This window comes from Hermetia illucens, chromosome 5 (assembly GCF_905115235.1).
Source record: "Hermetia illucens chromosome 5, iHerIll2.2.curated.20191125, whole genome shotgun sequence".
NCBI lineage: Eukaryota > Metazoa > Arthropoda > Insecta > Diptera > Stratiomyidae > Hermetia > Hermetia illucens.
The window spans coordinates 21,177,360-21,203,216 of NC_051853.1; the positions used below are offsets into that span (position 1 = coordinate 21,177,360).

At 43.1% G+C, this 25,857-nt stretch overlaps 1 protein-coding gene across 4 annotated transcripts in view; it reads left to right on the forward strand.

Annotated features, from left to right (window-relative positions):
* Positions 1–25,857, forward strand: part of LOC119656717 (tyrosine-protein phosphatase 99A) — a 588,033-nt gene that overhangs the window by 182,343 nt on the left and 379,833 nt on the right. For all 4 annotated transcript variants that reach the window (XM_038063239.1, XM_038063240.1, XM_038063242.1 and 1 more), the window contains exons 5-6: positions 3,419–3,600; positions 4,950–5,137. In XM_038063239.1, coding sequence (XP_037919167.1) covers positions 3,419–3,600; positions 4,950–5,137 — 370 coding nt within the window. The remainder of the gene's footprint in view (positions 1–3,418; positions 3,601–4,949; positions 5,138–25,857) is intronic.

Below are 25,857 nucleotides of genomic sequence, written 5' to 3' on the forward strand. Positions count from 1 at the left end.
TCTCAGAACCCTCATTGCGGTTGTCGAGGAGCGTGCGCACTTCCAGAAACTAATCCTAGTCCGTCTATAGTCAGAGGTCGTTGTCGTGAGGTCGGTCCCTATCTGAGGCATTGTTGACGTTTCGATGACAGTGGAGTTTCAAATTTTACAGGGTGCTATCCCACGAATTTCTTTCTTTTTTAGTGACCTCTTACGACAAGCAGGGAAGGCTTTGAGTGTATTCATAAGCCCCAACTCACACGGCACACTTCTGGAATTTAGGATATTTTGAGTCTATCATCTACTTGTTGGCGAGCGGGAAATTAAATCTGTTCGCGAAGTTCAAAGAGCAATTTGTCCATTTTACGGTCAAAATAATCGGCCTAGCTAGCAAGGAATTCGTATACTTATTGATGGTTTTGGCACTAATTTTACTCTTCTCGATTCAAAACCATCAACAAGCCAAGAAATGTGCATATCAAACAGAATATTGCTGCCGAATTGTCGCCATTTTCAACTTGTAGGCCCTTGGACTTGACTACAAGGAAAATTTTACGTAGGGATATTGGCTTACTTACCTATAAAATGCAGTTCGAAATTTCGAAAGTCACTAAAATGACCATCGTTTGTAACGCAGTTTTGCTCATTGGGCTTATTTCAAACTGGCTGAAGATGAGGACTTTTGTTAGTTATTTCTAATTATCATAAATGGCTGCGTCGATAAACAAAATAGCCGTATGTGGAGCAAAGACGATCCTTAATCCGTTGACGAATCATAATTATATCCATTAAAATTGACTATTTGGTGCAATTACTACTGTAGAAGGCTACTCTTGTAAAGACATAATGGATTTGCCAATGGTCGATGACCATCCTGAGTGGTTGGAGATGATCAAGTATGGAAAGCTATCCCAAACATCTAAAAAGATGGCGAATTTAACCGTGGAGATCGGTCCGCAAATGTTCAAGCTTCATCGAAGTGTTCAGCGCGCTTGGAGGGCGGGGTTTCTTGGAATACTGAAATATTTCGCTCACGTATTATTCTATAAAAGTTCGTGTGTCCTCATATCGATACCTGGCTCCACATAGGAGCCTGAAATACAAACAGCCATAAGGGTGTCGTCCGAATCTATCGTAAGGTAACATGCGAATTAAAGCTAGAAATAAACACAAAAAGAAATGACGGCTTGACTGCATTCTGTGGAGGCGTAAAAATCCGGTCCCGAATGAAATGACGGATCAGCCTCATTCTATTACGCTATACCAGCAATATGCGCCGGAATGAAATGCATTTTTGCCTATGGTCCTGTCCAGAGGCTACTTAAGTTTGTAGCCGAAACACCGAGACCTCAATGAAACGATCGCTGGCTTTGGCTGATCCTACTAAAATTCTCCCCACATCTTCTATAATTCTCAAAAAAATATCTTCTATATGATCACGTTTCAGAAGCCGTAGTGAAGCGCCTGGTATCCAAAATTAAAGCACTACATGTAATTGCTAAGTAGATGTGAACCCATCTAGTGAAGAAGCTAGATAGTCCTGGCAAAGAGATAACTCCAATTGATGGATCTTCGCCAGGAACCACTATCTTTTGGGAAATAATCACGATAAATATACCTAATTATTAAATGTTTTTTTCCACTTCTCAATACAAGCATACAAGCATGTGGAATGTTTCGCTTTAGCTAGAAACAAGCGCCAGAATTACGTTTCGTAATATGCGACGTGATTTAAAACCATATGTAAACAACAACAAGCATAGTTAATGATCGTTTTGTAAAGTTACAATGTTCAATACCGGCCTTGAAATGTTTAAATGTTTTGTGGGAAGTTAAAATGTGATAGGGTTTCGCTGAAGAAATGATTACTTTCCACCTCCCGCACCCCACCTTTCCAACAAATGTCAAAACTAATACCGACTTTGGAAAACACTAACTGGGATCTTTCATTTGATAGCCCACATGACTATATTTGATGAAACAAAATGTACACCCCGTTTGCATGCGTAACTGCACCACAATACACAAGGGATTGTAGTTGCAGCAGCATATCAGCAAACAGTCGAAATGTAATCTCATCATTGATTTGAAAAAGAATTCTCAGTTGCTGGAGATGCATAGAGCTTGGAAGTACCTAGTCTATGTAAAGCACCTATTTCCGGGAATTAAATACACACTCTTTGGAATTGGTCCTGGACCTCAGCGGAAACCTCAGCTGGACGGTGGAAAAGAATGCTTTGACGCGGGCTGAAACTGTTGCCTGCAGTGCGGCGTGGTGTTTTTGGTGCCACCGTTTCTCCCCCTATCGACTCTCGGTAACCAGTTTCTCCGATGACCTCATGTCGAACGCTCCCTGATGGTAGCCGGGGTTGTGTGGCTGCGAGTTGTAAAGCAGTACTGATCTGCTACTCGCTGCACAGTCACATGCACGGATTGCGGGAAACGCTCGACGGAACTCTGTCGGAACAAGGGGCGATAGGATATTGTAGCTGCCCGCGCCGTTATTTCGTGAGGGTCATTTCTTCAGTCCACTTCACCCTCTGCCTACGCGAACCTGCTGAAGTGGTCACCACAGATTGTGGTGAAACAGCTCCAACAGTGGGAGCAATGCTCCTGATCATCGTGGCGCCTAGACGTCGAACCGTCCCACGGTTAGCGGTTTCAACGCCGTGCTGTCCATTACGGGAACCCGACCCAGTCACCAAGACGACTCACGCCAGTTATCCGTATTGGACCTCAAATTTCTCCTTCTCCTCATTTTTGGGCTTGCATTTTATACCTAACTGCCAAGTGTAGCAAAAACTTCCTCTGTGAGTAATCTGCAAGACTGCAAAGTTCCTGAACTTTCCTCACCTAACCCCTGAGACGCTGCGGTCGCGTACAACCATTCAGACTGAAACTGTCTATCCCTCCTCCTTTCACAACCGGGCTTTTGACCGGCTACGGCGGAGTTTTTCGATTATAACATGTGCTTTAAATTATTTGTGAAATAAATTACTTTCAGATCCAATTATCGGCCCAACCCATATCACATCCGCGCCCTGTCGTAGCCACTAACTATCAATCGTCGTTAATAAACTCATAAAAAATCGCAAATCTATTCGCTGATAGTAACAAGGCCAAATATCTGAACCAATTTCTTCCCTAGCTAGCCACCTATCTATATGTACTTATCAGGCTTTCCGTTTGTTACATACTTCCACAACCCACCTCCAGATAGACAAACTTTAATTGCAAACTAATTTCAAATTTCTATCTCTTTTCATGCTAACCAAACTGATGCTATCTACGTGCGTCTCGTCTTCATTTCAACCCCATTTGGGATCACATCGGATACCTTCACCCTTATCCGCATCGGTCGTGATTGTGCACCTTTCTCGCACCCACTGTCATTACCATCATCGTCATCATCACAACTATCCCGACTTGGGTTCATTAGAGTTGGAGAGAATGGACCATGGGACCAAGTACCACGAATTTTCACAAAAACTAATACCACATCATATCAGGTGACAGGCCTTCTTCCTTTTACGGTCTACAGTTTTCGAACGTTGGCCGTAAATAAATTGGGCATTAGTCCTCCGTCCAAAGAGTCATATTATATTGTCACATTACGGGAAGGTAAGTAAAACAGAATCTGAGAAAATTAAAGTGCCTCCCTAATACCGGGATTGTAACCAGTCTTGTGGCACTTTGCCCGAAAGCTCGTGTCCCGACCCAAAGGCCCCCCAACCCCGGTAGAGGGTTGAATCACGTATGTGTGTTGGTGTCTACATGATTTCGGTTGTAATTAAAATTTTCGAGCTCTAATGGACCTTGTTTTTAATTAATTTCACTTTGATTTATTTTTGGCAATTTGTTCTAATTCAAAATGTTTCGGAGTTTTTACCGGCAGCACTCATTAGTGCATCCATTATGGCTCGCATAAAACCCTGCCATATGTTGCCACATGTAATAATTTATGGTAGTTCCACAAAACCAAACAAACAAATAGGGAAAGTGACCTGAGGTGGTGTGGGCATCTGTTCAACCAAGTGATCAAACCAAATCCTTTCTTATTTGTGTAATTTTTCAAATTAATTGTGAACATTAATTCAATGTGGATTTGCAACTAGTAGTTCAGTTAGTCAGTCCATTTGAGAAGGAAGCCAATTTTGACCTCCCTTGTGGAGTCCTGTCATATTTCCCGATTGCCATTTCCCAACATACAAGGAATCAATACATATGAGTACCGAAAGGACTTCCGGGAAGGTCACTGAATTTGCTAAATATCTTGAAAGAAAACACGCCTTCTTTATGCCCCTAAACAAATTCAAGGAGCTTATTTATTCACGGAAGCACATCTTCGTTAACCATAGAAACCTTGAGAATCAGCAGATATTATACAAAAGTAAATTTTCAAAAGGACATTCGCGAACATTTTGATAAAACACAACAAGGCAACCACCTGCAATTATATCTATTTCCATATACCTTCGCCTAACGTCCCCGTGAAATTCCTTGAAAGCGATACCGCCAAATGGCTTCCTCCCATGTTTTTTCGAGAACTCATCTCAGAAGTTTGTCATTTCAACGGTTTCCTTGTTTTATTAAATACTCCTCAGTACTTTTGAATGAGTTTTGAGCACACAATAATTGGATTACATCACCACATCACCGGCAGGAGTTATTTTATGAAACTCTTCAAATTCGCCGGCGGAGCTCTATTGTTACACAACTTCCGTCTCCATCTCCAGGTTGAGTTGCCCCACTCATCCACCATTTATATTTCATCAAATTGTAAATATTTCATACTCGTATATACTCAACGATGCAAGATTTCATCCTTTCCACCTGGATCAAAATGACACGAATTTTCACTTAGGGCCAGCATGTTGAACTAAAATTTTCTCAATAACTTTTTCTTGATCTCAGCTCCTCCCTCTAACTGAATTATTTCTAACTCCTTTATTCCGTTCTCTCCAATTTAGTTCCGATAGGAAAGCCAGTGACAACGATAGCACATAACACTTCATCAACTTCGATTTATATCTCATGGAAACCACCACCGCCCGATACTATTTTGGGAGAGTTTCTTGGCTACCGAATAACGTATCGTCCCCGTGATAAGAGTCCCAGCAGCGTGAAGGAGATCTACCTGCGTGACAGCACCATTGAGGTGAGTTGATTTCATATTTTCTCCGTTTTTCAGACAAGCGTCAAACTTTACGAAATGGAACCGTTTGCAACCAGAGGAGGAAATAAAGATTTTCCTTAGAGAAATGCATGAATTATGGAGGGATCGGGAGTTCCACTATATGGAATTTTGTGTGAAATTTCAAATAAAACTTCACCTTGATGGTTGCGGTGCTGGTCTGCAAGGGATTTAAAATGCATGATACGTCAATAATCCAGCGGAACTCATACACAGTGCCTTTCAGTAAGTTAGTCAGGACACTAAACTGCCATCGCAACCACATTTGTTGGGTTGGGCTGTGAATGCCACTTCACTCAAACTCATATGACAATTCATCATGGTTGAATCACAACTGTAATAACGTTTAATAGCCATAAAGACATTTTATTAAATCAATTCCCCAACCCTCTCTTCTTTCCCGCTCAATTGAACTTTCCAGGAAGGGCTCAAATATTGGTATTAGGGCCAACGCCTCGCTTAGCAGGATCACGGCTTTCCACAGAGGAAAGTTTGCCACGAGGCTCGAGTTCTGTAACATATCAACTAGGGAATGTACAGACAGCATTCCGGAATTGCTTAAAAACATCCAAAATAAAGCAAGTTCCGAATCTAATCCTTTTCCACCAAACACACTACTCTACACATAATGTAGTACCAGCCCAAGTACGAAAACAATCCACAGCCTATATTCTAGGAAAGTCCAAAAATCATACAGGGTGTGATGTTAACACTTTGTTTAGCATTCCACAGTGAGGGGAGTTTGAACCTTACGGCTTCCACTCATTCATCCTAGTGATCATATTGTATGGAAAAGCATCCTCTACTGACATCACAAGGAAGTATTCTTTCAACATTCTGTTCATTGTCCTGTCATCAAAAATAGTACACCGAAAACCACCCACTTATTCTCCTTTTTTCTAACTGGTAATTGCACGTATAGCATCACATTGGAAATTAAGCTGAGGTCCTTCTTCATTAAAGACAGAAAAGTTGCCCGCATTTGATTTGGGTCCTTCACATTTTTGACGCCCCCCCCCCCTTTCACCTGCGAAAGTTGAAATTTTTCGAATCTTCACCGTGGATCCTTTGGACATTATCCTAAAAACGAAACCAAAAAGTAAATGACTTCACGTCAAAAGTTGTCTCTCGTCTATTGCGGAGTCTGACCCCTGTCAAGCCAATCTGTCAGCATAATTATTACAAACGATACTCGAATGCCCCCCGAACCCAAAATAAGGAAGGCGGTCCAGTGCTAATAACCCCAACTGACAGTTAGAAAATATTTGAATGGTGAGACCACTAACGATAGCGTGCTTTTTCACCCAATATATATTCGTTATTTCTCGAAAGCGCTGGGGTAGTTCCATAATCAACTTCTCCAAAAACACCTCTATGACCTATGAAATTATACCTTTTTCTAGTAGTCAGGCAAGTGAATGCATTTAGGCACACAGTATTGGACTCCCGCAACAGTACCCCGTCGGACTACCAAATAAACACATCCCTATAATCAAAGAACTAGTTTGCAACCGTTTGACACATCGCTCTCCCGATCCCGGGAACCTTCAGGTCAGGGAATTTCTTTCACCAACGAGAGAAGCGAAGAGGAAGCAAGTTATTAGTGCAAGGAGCCCGTTGCCATCCGGTCTCTCCGCCGATCGAGCTCAAACTTCTTCGCAACAAGAAGAATCCAAACATAATGCGCACCACGACCCCTTCTGCAAACACTCTTCATCATGTTTCTGATAATGTTGTCTGGAGAGAGCTCCCCTGTGTCTGCATAAAGCTGCTGACGAAAGCCGTCCCACCGTTGACAAGAGAAAAGGGTGTTTTCGGCGTCGTCTGCTACTCTATTGCAGAATATACAATCAGGAGATCGTGCCTTCTCAATCTTGTGCAGGTGAGACTGAAAACCTTTAAGCCCACTTAGAAGTTTGGTAAGAAAGTAATCAAACTGACTATTCGTACGGTTCTAAATTTTCAATGAACCGCGCAGTCCATTTTCCTCTTGATTCGTTTTGCCAAGAGTGTTGCCACTCAATAAGTGTGCGTTGAAGTTTTCTACCCTTAAATCTTCACCCCTGCGACTGTAAATCGCTTTAAATTCCTTAGCAAGGAGGGCAACCGGTTCTTAGATAGTGCAATAAGCAGTCGCTCCCCGCAAAGCTCCTCGTCTCTGCACCTGAAGAAAGCACTTACGGTGCACCTCCTTGTCAAAGGCATCAGCCCATACCTCCCTACATAAAGCAGAATGGATTTGATTTGCTCTCATAAAAATACGTCTCCTAGTAGATACCGTGCCCGCAGCATTCGCCATTAGCCGACTAAAAGCCGAAACTCCAGCTGCAGCCCTGCCCGCTGCTGCTTTGATTTGTTCAAACGCGCATTTAACCAAGGTTTTTAACCGCTGGTTTTGACTCTATAGTCAACTCGCCGATCGATGTGGGATGCAGGGTCGGGATTCTCTTTCTGGTCAAAATGACTACTTCAGTTTTTTCCAGTGCCAAGCTGAAACCATGAGCAGCTAGCCATCCGCTTACCCGCTGTATCAATATACCAAGTCTGGTTTGCGCTTGTTCACAAGTGCCACAACATCGTCTGCATAACTAACCAGGCGCGACTCGTCTGGCATGTCGAGTCTTAGCAGGCTTTCGTAGCAAACGTTCCAGAGGTCCAGCCATAGGATCAATCCATGTGCTACTCTCGACGTGATCTCCAGCCTTCTCTAGCCCTTTAGCGTATCATAGAGCAGGGAGCGGTCCTTCAGATAATCCCTCAATAAGTTTTCTAATGGGCCCAGCATATCTGTTGATCTTATGGAATTGAAGGTGTTTCTGACATCAAGTTTTATGAGGATCATTATCCGTAGAGATTGCCGATTGTGTTACCCGGCTCGATGAACTGCATCCACTACCTTGATAACAGCATCCACCGTGGATTTCCCTTTTCTGAACCCCAACTACCTTGGGAATAAATCTCCGGCAGCATGCGTCGCTTCAGGCTGTCTAATCTAGCACTACTAGTCTACTCAAGTATTTTCGCGCCTTGTCAAGTAAACACAGAGGTCGGTAGTTCAGGGTTTTCTTTTCCTTTGCTGGTTAGTCCGAGCTTCGTCTCCTTTCAGCGACAGTGAAGTCCTCGGTGTTTAACGTAGGTACCTGTCTTGAGACTTAATCCTACGGTCCTCTTCAGACACGGATTGATTTTGTGACCACAATCAGAGCCCCGCTAGGCAAGCATAACGGTACCAGTTTATGTCAAGTGCATGGCTTGGCAATCATACTGGTGGATGCAAGCATCACCTAAATCTCTACCGAACTATGGAGTACGGCACCCGTGTTGATACGCAACACCACGTCGAGGCCCGAAGGTCTCTTCTCGCTTGAGCACAACCACAGCCCCCATGAAACTCCCACAAGGGGGCCAACCGCAACCAACCGAGCTGTACTCAGATACGACAGGAATTCTCCTGAAGTATAAGAGTCCAGGGGCTACCTCGGTTCCCATGGTACCAGTATACCCCTGGTAAGGTTTCGTGACCGAAGCCACTTCAGATGAGTCCCCGTGCAGACTCGGGTCTGATCGCCCTTGCTAGGCCTTGGAGCATTCGCCTACTGCATCACGGCCGGCAAGCCAATGCGATACAGCGTCTTCCGGTGCCACCACGTGGAGGTTCTCCTTGGCCACTTGGTTTTGGTTCAGCCGACAGGGTTGCCGCCCCGTCTTCCTCCCCGCCACCTCAGAGCACCTCCTTTCAGCGACAAGAAAAATGTCCTCCTTTAGGAAGGCGTTGAACGAGCCGAGCAGCAAGTCTGGCCCTCCTCGGAACACCAGTTTGTAAATTGCCGCCGGGATTCCATCAGGACCTGACGTCTTCTTGTGTTTCATGGTGATAAATGTTTCTTCGATTTGAGAATGATGGGGTCCTAAGTCCGCATCAACTTAATGCTGGACCGGACCAAATGGGGAGCAACTTACTCCCTCTTTCATGGTCCACGGACCCCTTAGGGCTTGCACCCAAACTTTCAAAAAAAGTCAAGCGACGACGGCTTTACGGTTTCTTCTTAAGTTGATGCGGACTTCGGACCCCATCATTCTCATATATTATATAATATATAATAGAATATTAATGTATATATAATAGAATATTTCAGCTCTGGCCAAGCTCTGGCCAATAAGGCGGATTTGCGCTCAATATAACTCGTAGGCATATCGTATTCTACGAATTATATAAAGGAGCATTCAATATCTGCGAGCCGCTACGGTCATGCTGCTCCCAGGGCAGAGGTGAGGCAGCGTCTGACGATTTGCCTCTGCCCTGGTAAGAAACCGTAAAGCCGTCGTCGCTTGCTTCTTCGAGTTCTCTTATAAAGAAAAGAGCGCAATCTTCGAAGTTTCCCAAGCTGCTGACATCAACCCGTACGAAATGTGTGGGCAATAATGCCCAAACAATGCGGTCCATCTAGTCGATACTTAGCATGCAGGGTTTCCGCAGGGCGTCGATTTTGCAAGTAACAAACTTATAGTCAAGTCATTTTCCTCGTTGACTAGATTCTGGCAACAGCGTGCTTTGCTTTTATTCATCGCACTGCAGAGTCTCCTTTTTACTAATTTATACTCTGCCGTTGTGGAGCATACCTCCTCGTCGGCGTGCAAACGTTGTGCCAAATGATGGAACTATGACACTCCGTCCGTAGGTCGGCAATTTCTGCCATCCAACAGTACATAGAAGACTTGTCACGGCTGAGGCCCCTCCGAGGCGTGGAAGCCTCACTGGTTCATTGCTGAGTCTACTACAGTGTCAGCTACCACACCGCGAAGTGCCCTCCAGCGCGACTCTACGACGAATTACCCGATGTGATGAGTGCCGCGTTGGTGCACGCCGGCAAGTAGCGGCAACCACTTCGAAGGGTCCCTTGTCGATAAGTCTTCCATATGTTGCAGGATTCCGTTGCGAAAATTATAGCAGGGATGCTTCCCATGTTTAAAACTACGATCTCGGTTCTCTTCATCATTTCCAGGATTCGTTTTTCTCTGGAGTCTGGCTGAGGCATGTCCCATTCAAGGATCCTAATATTAAAGCCAGCACAAACCAGGATTCACTTTGAAATAATAAAACTTGTTAACTATTCGCTAGTGGAGAATTTTATGTTGCAAATACCGATATTTCGGGAACCACTTGTTCTCTTCATCAGTGGACTTGTTAGCACTAGGCACCACAAACGAATAAAAAAAAACAAGCTTTATTATTTGAAATAAATAATCGCTAGAAACACCACGAACCTTCAGAGCATCAAGCTGGCGCCGAAATTCCGGTATCGTCTCGTTCGGCGTCAGGTAAACGCTAAAAAAGGTTATCCCTAAACACAGAATCCATACAAAGCCATTCCCTCGGCCTTCGGCAAGAACACGAAATCTAACGCCATCCCGAACTCAGAAAGCAGTGGTACCCGATACATCAAGATGCCATAAAGCTGGGTCCCTGTTCGGATCATACTATTCACGCCCTATTCCTTTCTAGTTCCGTCCTAAACATTGGACACCGTTCCTAACCCGCAGTGTATGAGATGCTCTCACCAGACGCGCCGCGATCCCTGCAGAGAATGCAGCTTTGGTTTTCATTACCGGTCTTCGCTTGGCGACTTACCATCTCTGGCATGCTGTCCTCCTGTCAGGTCCCTGGCAAGTTGCTGACGTATGTCCATAGTCCAGACACCTGTAGCATTCGTACTTTCCATACTACTTCTTGACAGCACATAGGCTCTAGACTAGAAACAAGAGCCTTCTCCCCCAGTAACCCCTTGACAGCTTTGCAGAATGTACTGTTGCCAGTCGTTTTGTGCAATCCGTTTGGCGCTGGCAGTGTTCTCAGCGGGAAGTGCGGCTGTTTCTGCATTCCGCGTATCTTCCGCTGCTCTCAATGTTCGACTGTAGAAGAAGATGCGGTCCAGTAGTTCCTCCAGTTCCATCAGCCCGTCTTTGACACTGTGGAGGAACGTTGCCGACTGGATAAGCTTCACCACTGCTGTGAATTTTTTGATGAGCCCTTCCTCTTCGGCTTTAGCTAGGAAGGTCGACTCCACTTCCACTTGATTCGTGTCCGAATCCACTTATTCAGGATTAGCGATTCTAACTGGGCTTTTTGCGGAACAAAGACACTACAGGGTATTGGAGTTTCCGTAAACGCACCGGCAGTGGTGCCACTTAGTAAAACTTCTTCTTTATCTGGACGTCCCAGTGTCACATCGGGTATTGCAACACTCGCTGGCCTTTTCGCTGGTCGCTGCGGTGAACGGCTCATTTTTGTGCTGCGCCCAAACGCTGTCAGCTCTTTCTCCTTCCCTGCTATTTCGTCGACTTTTTTGTAAAATTAGATTTATTCTCCAGCGCAGCGTGTGCAATGGAGCGGGCCGCAATAGTCGGGAACGGGTGTACCCTCCGGGATGCAGCCCTTACCCCAATTCCCTGAAACCTGACCTACGATTAGTTTATCCCGGAACTCACGTGCGGATCAGCGCTCGCTCAAGGCAACGCGGTCTGCTAACACCGGTTCAATGCACACTACCAGCCCAGTGTCCCGAAGGCAACATGTAGCCAATCCACATAATGTTCCTAGTGGAAATAACATATCCAGCCTTCCTAGCGTCCACTATGATTTCGTTTCGAAGACATTACCTATAAATTGGTTTCTGCGCTAAGTTGATCCTAAGTTTGCCGATAGTAACTAGTCACGCACGGACATTGTCGTTCGCCAAAAGGCCACAAGACCTTTCCACGTTACAACGTGCGTCTTCTTCATTCCAAGATTCAACTGATTATCGGCTTCATACTCTCTTGGGGTATCAGAAATCGCTACCTTTAAGTTACCTTCGACTTCAATGAATATGCCCAAGAGGTTTTTAAGGTTTTGTGTAAAACAAATCCTTATTAATATCGGTTTACTGTCTGTCTGTCCGTTATACGCATTTTTCTCGGAAACAGTTATAGCGATTCACACCAAATTTGGTAGAAAGGTGTGAACTGCGAATGCTCACATATAGTGAGTTACATCCTTTTACGTCGAATTTAAGGGGGGGGGGGGGGGGGGGGTTTCCAAAACCTCTTTGAATCCGTTTCGGAAACGATCATTCCATCGAGCGAGTACCTAGAAGCAGCCAGACATTGGCCAAGCTGTTTGCAACATTAACTATCGAACTCTGATGTTTTACTGATAAGAGTAAGCTGTTGCCTTAACGGCAAATGAGAGTTTTATCATTGCCGACCAGCTATCATCGGGGTTGATTTCATAAACACGCTGAGGTTGCCACAAATCCTTTGGCATCCCAGCTTACCTTGGTGGCAGGTATCTCGAAGCACCCTTCCCAAAACCTTGATTCAATGCGATAATTGTGGTTTCCCCAAAAGTGGTTTATCCCAAGGGAGTTTGCCTGAAATCAATTTCTCAAAAGCGTAATTTATCCCGGAGGCGTTTTTTTTTTGTTTTTGCTTGGTGGTAAATGCTTTTCTGTTGAAAATTTTGGCATCAACTGGTGGTAGCGATTGGAGCTTCTTATGAGCCATACTAATAAAAGGGGAAGGGGACATATCCATTAGGAATGAGTTCTAATGCCGAGAGAGGTGAGCCACCGTAAGATCGTCAGTTAACTTGTTAGTGTTTAGTCCTTCTCCGGTAGAAATAGTGTGCCTCATTCGCTTGACGATCTAAGGGAATCACTTCCTCAGAGCCATAGGGTGCGACAGGACGGATGACATTCCGGTAAATTTTAGATTTGAGACGTTTGTTGATACGTCGATCACAAAGAACACCAGTTGTGGAACGCCACTTCATTCAGCTTGTGTTAATGCATGAAGCAATTTCATAACGCAGTTCTCCATTGGCTGATATGCACACGAAGGAGTGCGCCTCATGGGAGGTTTGGTAACTCGATATATGCCAATAGATATCCTTTGGTCGCAATGAATAGCACTAACTAGTCCTACCTAACATTCAGTCGTTCTCTGCTACATATGAAATCCACGGATAATATCACAAATTGATCCCTTTCATGTCTCTCTGGCGTGAGAACCCAAAACGATGTCAATTTTTCAATGCGTATTTTATTATAGGAAGTAATACATATTGATTCCCTTTCCGATACAAGAAATTGCTTAGCTAAGGATATTTTCCTTGTTGTCGGCATCCTTCATATTAAATTTCAAATTCTACGCCCATTTGGAGTGAGGAATCCATGTCAACTGTCATGTTAAAACATTTCTTTGATGTTTGTCTTATAGACAAGGAAGCACTTCTTAATGACAACCATATTCCCTGACTTTCCCAAAAAGGAGCTTAAAAGTTTTGACATTTTTGTCGTCATCGTTATCGTTGTTATACCTTGTTTTACTTTTCTTCTAAAAAAGATTCCCCCTCCCCCTTTCAACACCGTAGAACTGCAGAAATGTTTTATCATACTCTTGTTATCTAGTTCCTCACAGAACCGGTGTCCGTTTTTATCTCTGAGAAAAGTCTGTACTTTCTTTTCATCAGCTGCTCAAGTGCCGGTTAGTTTTTAGAAAGCGTTCATATCGTCCTGTTCGTATGTTATCCTTCCCGTTTTTATAGCATATGGATTTTCTAATAAGACTTCCTTCTAAGCGAAGAATACCCTTTTCAAGTATATCCCTAATTTGGCAACAACAAATTTAAACTTTCGGAAGAGGAAAATAAGTTTTCCCTAAGTCTTGCCCTTTGCTAGGATGAATTTATGTGAAGTATAGATAGAATAGAATGTGAAGTCCTTGAATTGTATGCTGGGATCCTTAAATTAAAAATAAACTTTTCGAACAGTTTAAAGGGATATCCTGCCTCGCGTTCAATAGTTGATAGTCTTCTAATCTTGTGACTTTGTAGATGAACAATGTTTGCTGAATGACGAATTAATCTAGGGAAAATTCTTGAAAGTTAAGTTCAAGGACTCAACCGTTATCACTGAAAATGAGGAGGATACAATGTAAAGATACTTCGACGCCTTTTCAGGGTTTTAGACAGATGCGGTATGTAGTGTCATTTTTAGAAAATCGAATAATATTTGATCCGAATGTTCAGGATATTATGTAACTACTTGTTCGTGATGAATTTCTAATGGAAGAGCGGAACCTAGTGGGCGTTTGATGAATTACAGCTATTAAAATTTGGCTTCGCTTGCTCGCTCAAGGATGGTTTCTAATTTTCAGAAAATCCAAACTTTTACTCCTTTATTTAAGTTGAACAGAATATAGACAGCAAATGTCAGGAGCAGGTTATTAATGTGGAGCTTTGCGGATTTTGGATCAATGGTGTGGAATCGCATCAATTCTTGCTTGAATGCCTATCTGTCACAGCATTGAATCGTCGAAGCTAAATATAATAAAAGATTAGATCCGAGAGAGTCTAAAAATAGAGGATGTAAATTTATGCACGTAGGATTTGCTCAATTATTCAAATTTCATCGAGAAAGGAAATGCCTACATAGGAGTGATGAAAAGAAGGATGTGAGTTCAAGAAAACGCGGTATGGGTCCATAAGACAGGAACCCGGTATGGACCTTTAAGGTCAGAAAACATTAATTCGGTCTACTACTAAGGGAATGTCTCCCTTCGTGAGCTGCGGTTTGAACATTTACCAGCACAATAGATATTGTTTATCTTGAAACTCTTCAATAAGGATTGGACTTTACAGGGTAGCAACTTAACAATTTTACAAATCAGTGGAAGTATGATCCATCACTCTGACGAAAAAGGACCCCAACTATTACTTTTGACTTCCATCTTAGATGTGAGAATTCTAGAATTACAAATTCGATGTATTAGAATTGACTGTGGTAGGATGTCCTTCATTCAGAGCTACACTTTTTCATTTTGACAAACTTTCCAAAAATAAATGCGAACTAATTTCACTGCTATTAATGTGCCCTTAACAATTGCTTACCAGTTTAGGATTTTCCAGCAATAAAGTCTTTATAGATATAGCAAGCAGAGATTTTCTGTCAGCAAATGGGGCTCTGAGGAGTTCCCTAAAAGAGAACTAGCTCTGTAAGACGAAGGTGGCTTCGATAACGAGTAATGATGAATAAGGAATTAAAACATCTCTCCGTCCCTAATAGCAATTATTTCATTCAGCATATATCGACATTTCGGGAACAAGTTGTTCCTCGCGGAAACAGTGTTACGTTTCAATTCCTTAAACCTTTTCGTTAGAAACACCGCGACCACACATTAACTATAAGTAAACATCACTTCTTCATCCTCATCAACATTGCAACAACCGTTGTCCGATTTTGCGGCTAGTTCTACCAATTAGATATCTTAAGTAGCTGTCTGGCGTGCTTGCCTATCTGAGGAGAGGTCTGCCATGTCTTCGTTCCCTACTGTCAATATTATCCTTATGGACTGCCAAATTTTAACGTCCACCTTCCTGTGGAAGGCCAAAAAATACATGAACATGGTCACCATAAAAGTGAAAAGTTTGCAGCTTTTGCAACTTCTCCAGGTTGTAGCGAAATATCGCATAAGTACGGAAGTGGTTTTGAATTGGTATCTTGGGTTATGTAACACAATCAACGCTGACGTCGGAGACTAGTATTTGGTGGTGTCATCTACCCTCTTTACTCATAACAGAGAAAGTTCCTTCACTGCTTCCAGGGAGCAGGTTTATCAATTAACACCGAGTTTTTTGGTAACAAACTTATGCAAAACATCCCTTGGGTCTCAGTTAATGCCACTGACTAACTACTGACGGCAGCGTGCCTTTTTCCTCTTTATTTCGTGGTTGAATCCCTTTTTCGCTCTCTTGCATTCTGTGGACCTAAGACTTATCTCGACCTGACCTCTTGCACTCTATGCAATCCGCCGAATTCTAAGGCAGCTCCTTCGTAGATTTGCAATTTCAACTGTTCACCAGTACACAGTTTACGTCCCATAACAGAAACTTGTTTTGGGCACCCATGGATCGCAAGTTGCGCATCCGGATCTTGTAATTAATTTAATTTTCGAGACAGAACTTCGTCAAATTTGCCAACATCGATTTTCACGATGTCCCGCTTGGTAGCTATTTGGCGAACTTCACAACATTGGGAGTAGCCGTCAGTAATTTGGAAGAAATTGTACTGATGATCACTGATCGTGAAATCATGAAGTTCGTTGACGTTGTAGATTGCACACTTAAATTGCGACTAACGCATCAAGGAAATTTAAATTATTTATTAATTATGAGAACTCAATTACAATACAAAGCAATGTCATGTCGACTCTTGGAACTGCAACTTTAGGGGCGCAGATCAAATCTCACGCGTCGTGCACCCTTTTTAACCGAAACCGTAGCCTCAGAGACAAAAGGCTTTAACCTGAATACGGAAACGTGCTTGCGCCTGCTGTTGACGCCAAGGCTAAAGAAGTGCTCCCCTATGTTCAGCACTTCATATGAACCCTCATACGGTGGCTGCAAGGATTTTCGAGAAGCATCCAGACGAACCAACATGTGTGTGCAGACATCCAGGTTCTTGGGGGTGATGGCTTTGGTCGAAGAATGACGGGACGGAGGGGGTAATTTAAATCTTGCCTCGGTGTCCCGGAGCAAACGCAAAAACCCAGTGGTGGAAAGGGCCGACCTGTATCGCACACAGGATCGCAGGGCAGTCTCAAATTCTCCCTGTATACCAACTCGGCGGAACTGGTGGTAAGCTCCTCGCGATGGGCTGTACGTAAGTCAAGTAAAATTAAACGCAGGACTTGCGACCAAGAGGAGTCATCGTGTGCTATTATAGCGGCCTTCAGTGTCCTATGCCAGCGTTACAAAATCCCATGGGATTGGGGGTGGTAAGCAGTCGTCCGGTGGCTCCCTGATAATATGATCTGAAAAGAGATTCCATTCCTCAGACCACAAGAGAAAAGGTGTTGCCGCTGAATCGTACGGTCCATTTGACTGTTGACTTATTTTCTCACGCCTATTAGCACGGGAGGCGACTGGGATCACTTCAACGATCACCATATAAGGCGGTTGTGGACAGTCCGATAGGAAGATGTACGCGCAAAGGTTTCCATCCCCGCACTTGCGGAAGCCGCCTACGATACAGCTTCTTGCCAAGAACATCAGTCCATGGCAGTAAAATTATAACTAATTATCGGACGATTTCCACCGAACTTTCCAGTATCGTTCATTACGCAACCGTTTATATAGGAACACATATAGTAATAATCGGGTAAAAATAAAGAGGTTCCGAGTATAGTCTTAAATTGGTAAAAGTAAAATGTCATCCCCGACGAGAGTGAGGAGTTTATGGAGCGGGGGGGGAGGGGGGGCGCAACCCTTCTTCAACACGGAAAGTTTGAATTTTCTACCCTACCACGTTAGTGGGAACAAATAAAGAGGTATCCCTCCCTCTCTAATCCCGTTCAAAAATTCCTGGAAGTATCCGCCTTAAAAAGTTGTGGTGCCACAAAGCTTATTGGTAGAGCAATCATCGTCCGGATGAAATTACAGAGGAGGTCTTCCTCCTAGCCCTTCCACCCTCTTCCTATCAGCGCGAACGTGGGAGGTGGCTCCTGTTCGGGATGATGTAACTTTTTAAGGGGGGCCGCTAGGAATTTCAAACGAAGATTGAAAGGTGAGATGTTTTCCTTTATCTTACATACCCTCTTTACTCCCCCCAAACATAAGCGAGGTTAGCAAATCCTACTTTACCATGAAGATACCAAAGTACTACCAATTTTCAGTGCCAACACTTTTTGAATGGAGGCGTGGTGACTACTACAGCTTTTCGATTAAATTTGAGAAACAATAATAAATCTCTTTGTAAGCTCCCGAAAATTAATCTTGAAAAATTAGCCCCAATCTGAAGCACCATAGTCTTTAAGGAGGGGGTAAATGTCCCCGGGGGATGGGGCTGGAAAATAAAATTTTACCTTAAAATGAAGCTATTTTCCAATATAGCTTCGTTTAAGCAGCTACCACAATGGTGTTTATTTTGAAGTTTGTATGTCCTTTCCTAACAATGGGTCCCATCTTAAAATTTGGACTTTTCATCCCCCCTTAAGGCACTTTTTGCCCCTAAAACACGTCGCTAAATGATACCATTCAATGCATACGCGGGTCATAACCCCGCACTTTTTCCGAATGTCGTTAGAAATTTTACTTTTTCTTATACTTTAAGTACCTGATCCTTTAATTTCTAGTTGTGTGCCGGAGAATGACAGCAAAAAATTTGATAGGATAATTTTTTCACAAAATATAGATTCTTCTTAAAATAACTTTGGAATGATTTGCAACACCATATGTCCTCCTAGAAGACTAAAATTTTTCTCAAACCTACTTTTAGTGTCTAGACTTTCCCTAATTACCACCTACCAAACAAGAGGCTCCTATAATAGCAAAACCAACGCCCAGTATTTTTTCCCTTTTATTGTGAATCCTTAATTGCTGCTAAAGGAGGAGACTGTAACAACGATTAACTACAAACCGCCTGAAACTCGCATGTTGTACTACTCAATATTGCCACAAACAAATCTATTTTAAGCTTCCCCCATTCGTTCAGGAAGATGTTCAGTACCACACTAAAATTACAGAGCTAATGTTTCCACAACTGGAGGCAGAGTAAAATGTGAAAGTTCGATCCATTAATTTAGAATACAAGGAAATAATGGTTTTTCGAAATTTTGAAAAATGTTGGAAAATTGCTTTCATTGGACGGGGCTTCTATCTATAATTGATTTCTAGTTTATCTAAAAATTTAAATTGAAACTTATCTATTGAAAGGCTTGAGGCGACCTTATGTCATGGGACGCGGCTTCTTTATTATAATTCCACCAACTGTGATGACTTTGCAGTAAATACCCAGCAGAACATCCCCCGTCAAATGTCGCAATGGTTTCCACTCTCAATAGGGACTTGACTTCCCTACCCGCTGGTGTAAGCTCCCCAATTAGACCAGCATTGCGTGTAGAAACTTTTTGAAAGTGAAATTTATGTAAATTGTAATCAGTGCCGCATTTTCCGGCAATTTATATATAATTGCTGGTAGTTAATTAAATTTTCAGCTCCAAAATGAAAGTATCAAGCATTATGCATTGGATTGTTCTGCCTTGAAGTGTTGTTTCGGTGTCTCCTGTCTTAAGATATGCATCTAGAGCTGACAGTTGCTAGTGCTTTTTCACAGCAACTAGTAAAGTATTATTAATGGAAAGCAACATGAAAAAAATGTAAGGATTTCGAGGGAACCACTTTCACAAAATTACAGAGTCACTAGTGACTGAATATTTAGTGTGGCTATTACATTTATGATTAGTAGTCAGTAAAAGGTTAAAATGAACTCCATATTTAATGACCAGCATCTATTCCACAGCAAGATCCAGATCAGAGATAGATGGATAGATGAATGAATGGAGCGTTGGAGATGCTTTCTGTAAGACTTTTAACGGTCTGAGCTCCTAGTCACGCTGGTTCCCACAATTGCAGCTTTCCTGGTTCCGCTTCCTAAAATTTTACTTGAGATCCCTTTCTTACAACTTTATCCGCCCTCCCAATGTCAGTATTGATGGTCATTATCTAACTTTTGGCAGCAGCAAAGTTTACTTCAAATGTTTTGTAGGCATTTCCATATCAGACCTGATTTGAGGTACCTCCTAACTGTCCAAGAGAATATAAATTTTAATACGTTTATACTTCCTTCGTGAGGTCTAACTGATTTATCCAAATACTTCTGTCTGAAAAACAGTCAAATGTTGACCTAGGATTTATGGTATGTCAAATCTCGCGTTCACTCCATTTATCCCAATCCCGTTTTCTGTCTCAGATCCCCTTGTGTAACGCAGCATGTAGTTCTTCAGATGGTTATCAGTCCAATTATTTCAACCCCTCCCATACGCCGCAGGCGTCTACATACCATACAACTGAAGCTGGAAGCGTCACTTCTCTTTTTACTACAAGATCCAAGGGTTGCAACTATTGTAGCGTCTCCAGGGCGGGTATGATCCTGATGGCTTTGGAGCGAAGCAATAGGTCTTGCTTCCACTCCATCTTCCACCAGCATAACAGAGAAAAGCGGGCTTCACCACAACTTGATGAATCAAGTATATCATGGTGGCTTCAATCTTACGACCCCTTTTCTGGCAAAGAGTACTTGTCTTTGTTAATTTTGAACTCGATACTTCTGTTCCAAGTTCACTTCGTATATAGGATCGTCCCAGATATTTACCTCGTTTGATGGTTGAAGTCAATCACCAAAAGGAGGTGGGAGCTTAAGTTCACCCAGCTCTCTCGTTTTCCTATACTTTGTTTTCTGGCAACTGACATCATGTATCCAAAGGAGGTGTTATCGAAGGCGCTTGATATGTCCATCAGGGCTACGACAGCCGTCTCTGAAAATGGGGTCGAAACTGAACTTCTAGAGTTTTTTTCAGTTTTTTTATATGCTTTGCCGGTTTTTTCAATGTTCCCGCAGAATCTAGTCAACAAGTCCCTCTTGACTTCTCGGATCTATTTCTCGTTCTTCTCTACCGCCGAGACATTTTGCACCATCATATAGCTATTGGCCTCTCTGAGATGCTCCTTTTGGATTAGGCATTCCAGATGTTGAAAGCAAACTGCTCCAAAATAATCCGTAGGTTGTTAATGTGGTCAATACAGCAGGATTCTGAGCGAAAACTAGCCTGTTCTCTGTCAGCTAAGCTTTTAAGAAACTTCAACTATTATTTTTGCATCCGATGGATTCATGCAAATACTCCCTTCAATTAATACAGTGAAGGCGGGTTCCCTCGATCCGAATGTTGACGATCACTTCTTCTTCTGCTTACTGGGAAATATCTGTGGATACATCAGAAGCTGGGGCGACAGTCTGGTTCCGTAGGGGAAATGTGTTGAGTTTCGGGTGTTGAAGTTAAATGTGCATTGCCGTTTAGTTGAAACCCAACTGACTTTATAGCTGGATCTGTTCTCGAATATTATGCCACGAATGACAAGGCGATAAAAGCTGGAGCAACTGCATTTTTCATCATTGACCTTAGGTTTCCAAAACCCAACTTGGCAATCAGATCTCCCATCACGAGGATATTGCCCTTTATGAAGCTTCGCCTGAATTGCGTTGAGTTGTTCATGAAATGCCTCCTTATTCTCAACATCGAAAATTGGTGTACAACACTGCACTATTGAGATGTTCTTCATCCTGGACCAGAATTTCGCGGTTAGTGCTCTATCTGATACCAATTCCTAGGGCGTGAGGGCGTACCTAGCGGATGCGGTAAGAATTCCTACTTACTTCTAAAGCTTCTTTCAAAATAAAACAGCACCGTGCCACGAGAGAATAGGAATGCCCCCAAAAATCTTATCATCGTGCCTACTTTGCACACAGAATGTCCAATCTGTATCGATGAAATTCTCGCTGATGGAGCAAGCGCGCACTCACGAGGGATTCGATACTATCTTCAAGCAGCATCCACACAGTTCAGAACCGTAAGTCTTTGACGAAATAAAAGGGACGCAGGGAGAAAATCAGTTCAATTCAGTAGCATGCTAGGCGATTTTGAAGAGTAATTGAGTTTAGAAACTGCGGCAGTTGCTACGTAGTAGTGCGATTGGAACCTTCCCACATTCTGAGGCGCCAACTTAGCAGGCAGCATATCTAAACCATCTATCAGTCTCGAGGAGAATCCTTTCCCACGCCTGTGGAAAGATATTCTCATCATTCTTATTCACCAAAGTGCGGACCGCAATGTTACTGAGAATTGACACTCCATTTGGCTCCTCTCCTCCAATTCTAAAATCTTGGAAAGGTATGTCAGTGAATGATTGTCGACTGCATGTGGACCTCATAAGAAAAGAACAGTACAGCTTTGTTGGGAGGGAGTCTACACTGATTTTTTCTGTAAGCCCCTTATGTAAATCACAAGATACTTTTGTCCAAATTCATCTCTATTTCAGTGTTCGCCCACTCGCCCTACTCTGGGGTCCCACAAGGCTCTATTCCGGACCCCTAGTGTTTTTATTCCTTATCGAGGGCCTTTCCCCTCTTCACTTTTTCCTACTTGCTCTATGCTAACGACATTAAGCTGTTTTCTATATCGTCACCTATGAACTCTACCTCCCTACAATCGAAGCTTAACACTGTTTCACCAATGCTGCTGTGCCCTGCTAGTGGGTTAGCGTTAAACGTCCGCAAGTGTCGCTCGATATGCGACTCTATCCAACTCTCCCCTCCGTTCCTTTTCCTAGTCTTTTGATGGTTATTTCTTATTATATCGGCTCTTCACTCAAGATCTCTGAGTCAATTTCGACAATAAACGTCTCTTCGACGCCTACGGCCTCGAAGTCAAAAAAGGGACTGTCAAATTGTCCTTTTTTTTTTTAAAGGAACCCTTTTCAAACTTATTACGGTCTGATAGACCGCTCCGCCTCCAGCGACATCTTCTTATAATACACGCAACGTAGGCATTTTCAACGTGTCCTTTGCCGAGCTCGATATATATTTCCATCCCCGCATTCCAAGCCTTCGAAGTTACAGCGGCTAGAGCATCGTTTCTTAAATTCGCATGGCACAACCCCATGGGATAATTCAGCTTGTCAATCTCTAGTCTACTAATTTGCGCAAATTACAAATGAGACTCCCTTGTCAACATAGCTACTCGTGAACTGAGGATGTTCATATTTCTATACCTTAATACCCATTCTTCATGAATACCCCTTTGAACCATGATTCTATGTTTGGTACTTAATTTTTCTTCTATATACTATTCTAGCGTCACAATCAGTTATAGATGCGTAACTCCTTACTGAATGCTTCACCAGGTGCCGCTTATCCACCGAGTCTTACCTTCAAGGCTGTTATGGGACTGAACATCATCGGCCAGCGCCCATTTTTAATTCCGACCTACTCATTTTTTCTTAGTTCGGAGTTTCCCTACAAGCTGCCATGTTTGACTAGGAATAGGGTGTCCTACACGGTTTCCATCATTTTTTTGTGTCTTTTTACTTGGGGTTTGAGGAAAGCTTATTTTCCAATATAGGTGGGCCGCCCATTTCAGACGTGGTTGCATTATTGATTTGCCCTGTTTCGGTCAGTTAACTAGGGTTGAGATTACATCTCACCCTGAGCTGCCCTTAGGTTCGTGGATGCTTTGTTTTCTTCGACGCTTCTGTTTTTTCTGGTGTCCAATTTCTCCATATGGTCCCACAAGAGTGGTGACAATTGACGGTCCACGTACCTAGTTATCCCGATAGAAACCTAAGGCTTATGCTCTTGTGTGACCCAGCGCCTCGATACTTCAGTGGTTCCGCACACAACGCTATTGACTCTTACTGGCAGCTCTATATCGCATCAAACAGACACGTTTACTGTTTGGTTTTGAGGTACTTCGTGGTTTACCAGGAGACGGCCCCTAATAAGCCTGCGGTAGGAAGGCAAGATAGCTAATCGCAAAAGGATAGGTGATTCCAAAAATTATCGAAATGCATTTAATCAATCGGAGGCTTCAAGCACCTTCTGAAATTATCTATTCTCAGCCACGGAGAAAGAGGTTCCAGTGAAAGCCAAAATCTTACAGAAAACGTTATTATTCCAATGGTAAAAGTATGGAAGGTAAGAGTTCCGATGGTTATCTTGTTTTTTGGAGAATCGAGTTGCTTCTAGCTGGACCGTGTGTGCCTATGTTTACCAGAAAATTGCTCCCACTAAGGGGACGATCGTACGCTGTAAGGCAATGTGGTGCTACAATCCGGGTAGACCTCACCGCGCCCATCTGCGAACTCCATTTTTTGGAGTTTCGGGAAGCGTGAATGAGTTGGAAACCTACAATGGTATCAGTATACACCGGCGCTCGTTGGGGAGCGTGGAGTGCGGCTATTCGAACGCCCATTTCTCAACGCTTTGCCAGATGGAAAGCATTCACCACCGCCATCAGTATGGCCACATTACCTCTTCACGAGATATCTCCGCGACCACGGTCCGAGAGTTTACTTCGTGTATTCTATCCGCAATTGCGGCAATACTTCCAGGGGCAGCCGTCGGGACACACTAGTATGACCTGCGTGCCCTCCAGCAGTCCTTGAAGCCGCCACAAGGACTTCAGTAGCTTCAAACCAAACTTGTCCCGACGCAGCTGCTCCATCTCCCAAAGTAGTCGAGTGGAGATGAATCAATAAGTGATCTTGCTTGGCTGCCTATCTTACCAACTTGCACCTAATGAGCTGATCCTTGTGTTGAGGGTGTAGGAGCCATCGCCCAGCACATCGGCGACGGGTGCCACTGATTTCTCGTCCAGGCGACCAACATTTGGTTGAAGTTAGTGCCGTCCATCGTGACGCACGCCAATGCGAACTACGCCTCCAACTGGAGGAACCACACCTCAGACAGAATAGCCCTTTGTATTCAGACCTCAACCTTTCTTCTGGATAGTCTTCCATCATCTCAACCTCTGGAAAGTAATGCAATTTCAATAGGTTTCCCCAAAGGTCTTACCTCCAAATACTTTCGCTTCCCGTTCATTTGAGGAACTTGTTGAACTATCCGCCATTAAAGTCTTTAATTATGGCTGTCTCTTTTTTTCATGGTTCAGAGTTTTGCTGTCAGCTCCGATGTTTGGCGAGGGATAGGGTGACCTTCGCGACTGAATAGGTTTCACTCTTCCATTCGTCTGATCTACAGTCCTCTTTTGATTTGAGGCTCCACATAGCTTCTTTTCCGATATGGCTGGTCCCCTTATTTCAGATGTCCCGATAGACATGCATACTCTGATGGTGGTTCGATTCGCAATACTATTGACTCCTGGTGTTACTCGTCCATCGCATAACACAGACACGATTACTATTTGATTTTGGGGTACTTCATAGGTTACCAAGATACAGCTGCTAATAAGCCTGTCTACCGCAACGAGATAGGTAACCGCAAAGGGAGGGGGGAGATTCACAAAATTATCAAAATGCGGTTAATTAATAGGAGCCATCAAAGACATTCTTAAATTGCCCATTATCAGCCACAAAGGAAGAGGTTCTAGTAAAAGTCAAAGTCTTACAAGAAACGATATTATTCCAGTAGTAAAAGTATCGAAGGCGAGAGTTCCGATTGTTATCTTGTTTTTCAGCCAATCAAGTTACTTCTAACTGGGCCAAGAAACGTTTTTGGTCGACTTGGATTTCGGAAATGAACACTTGCCGAAGAGTATGCGATAACTAACGCCCTACGCATTCCACTTTTTCTGTCACCAATCAAATTACCACCTGAACAAAAGTAGAAAGGTTTACACAGTGCTATTCACTGGATTGACATATGTCGAAAATAGATTCTCATAGGACAAAAGTACAACTAGGTAAGGGTGCAGTATCTATGGACTAGACTATTAGAAAATCACTCCTATCAAAACCTGTTTTTCGAGCACTGAAAGTACCCAGTATTGACACACTGAAGGACTAACTGCCGATGAGTGTCATCTAATTCCGGATGAAGCTGACAATCCTTGAAGATGATTTTACTGGAATGTAATGTAATGGTTACATTTAAAAAAATTAAAATAGCGTATTCATCAGAAAATTATATTTTTCATACCGTTAAGAGATCCTCTTATAATTCATGTATGGATAGGTGATAGCCCAACATAAATTTCATTTAAGTCCTTTTGAAAACTGCGAATCCTCTCCTCGGTCATTATATGTAGAGTGGATTAGGCTTTATCTCAATCTCATTTCGTATATTGGTCCTCGAAAC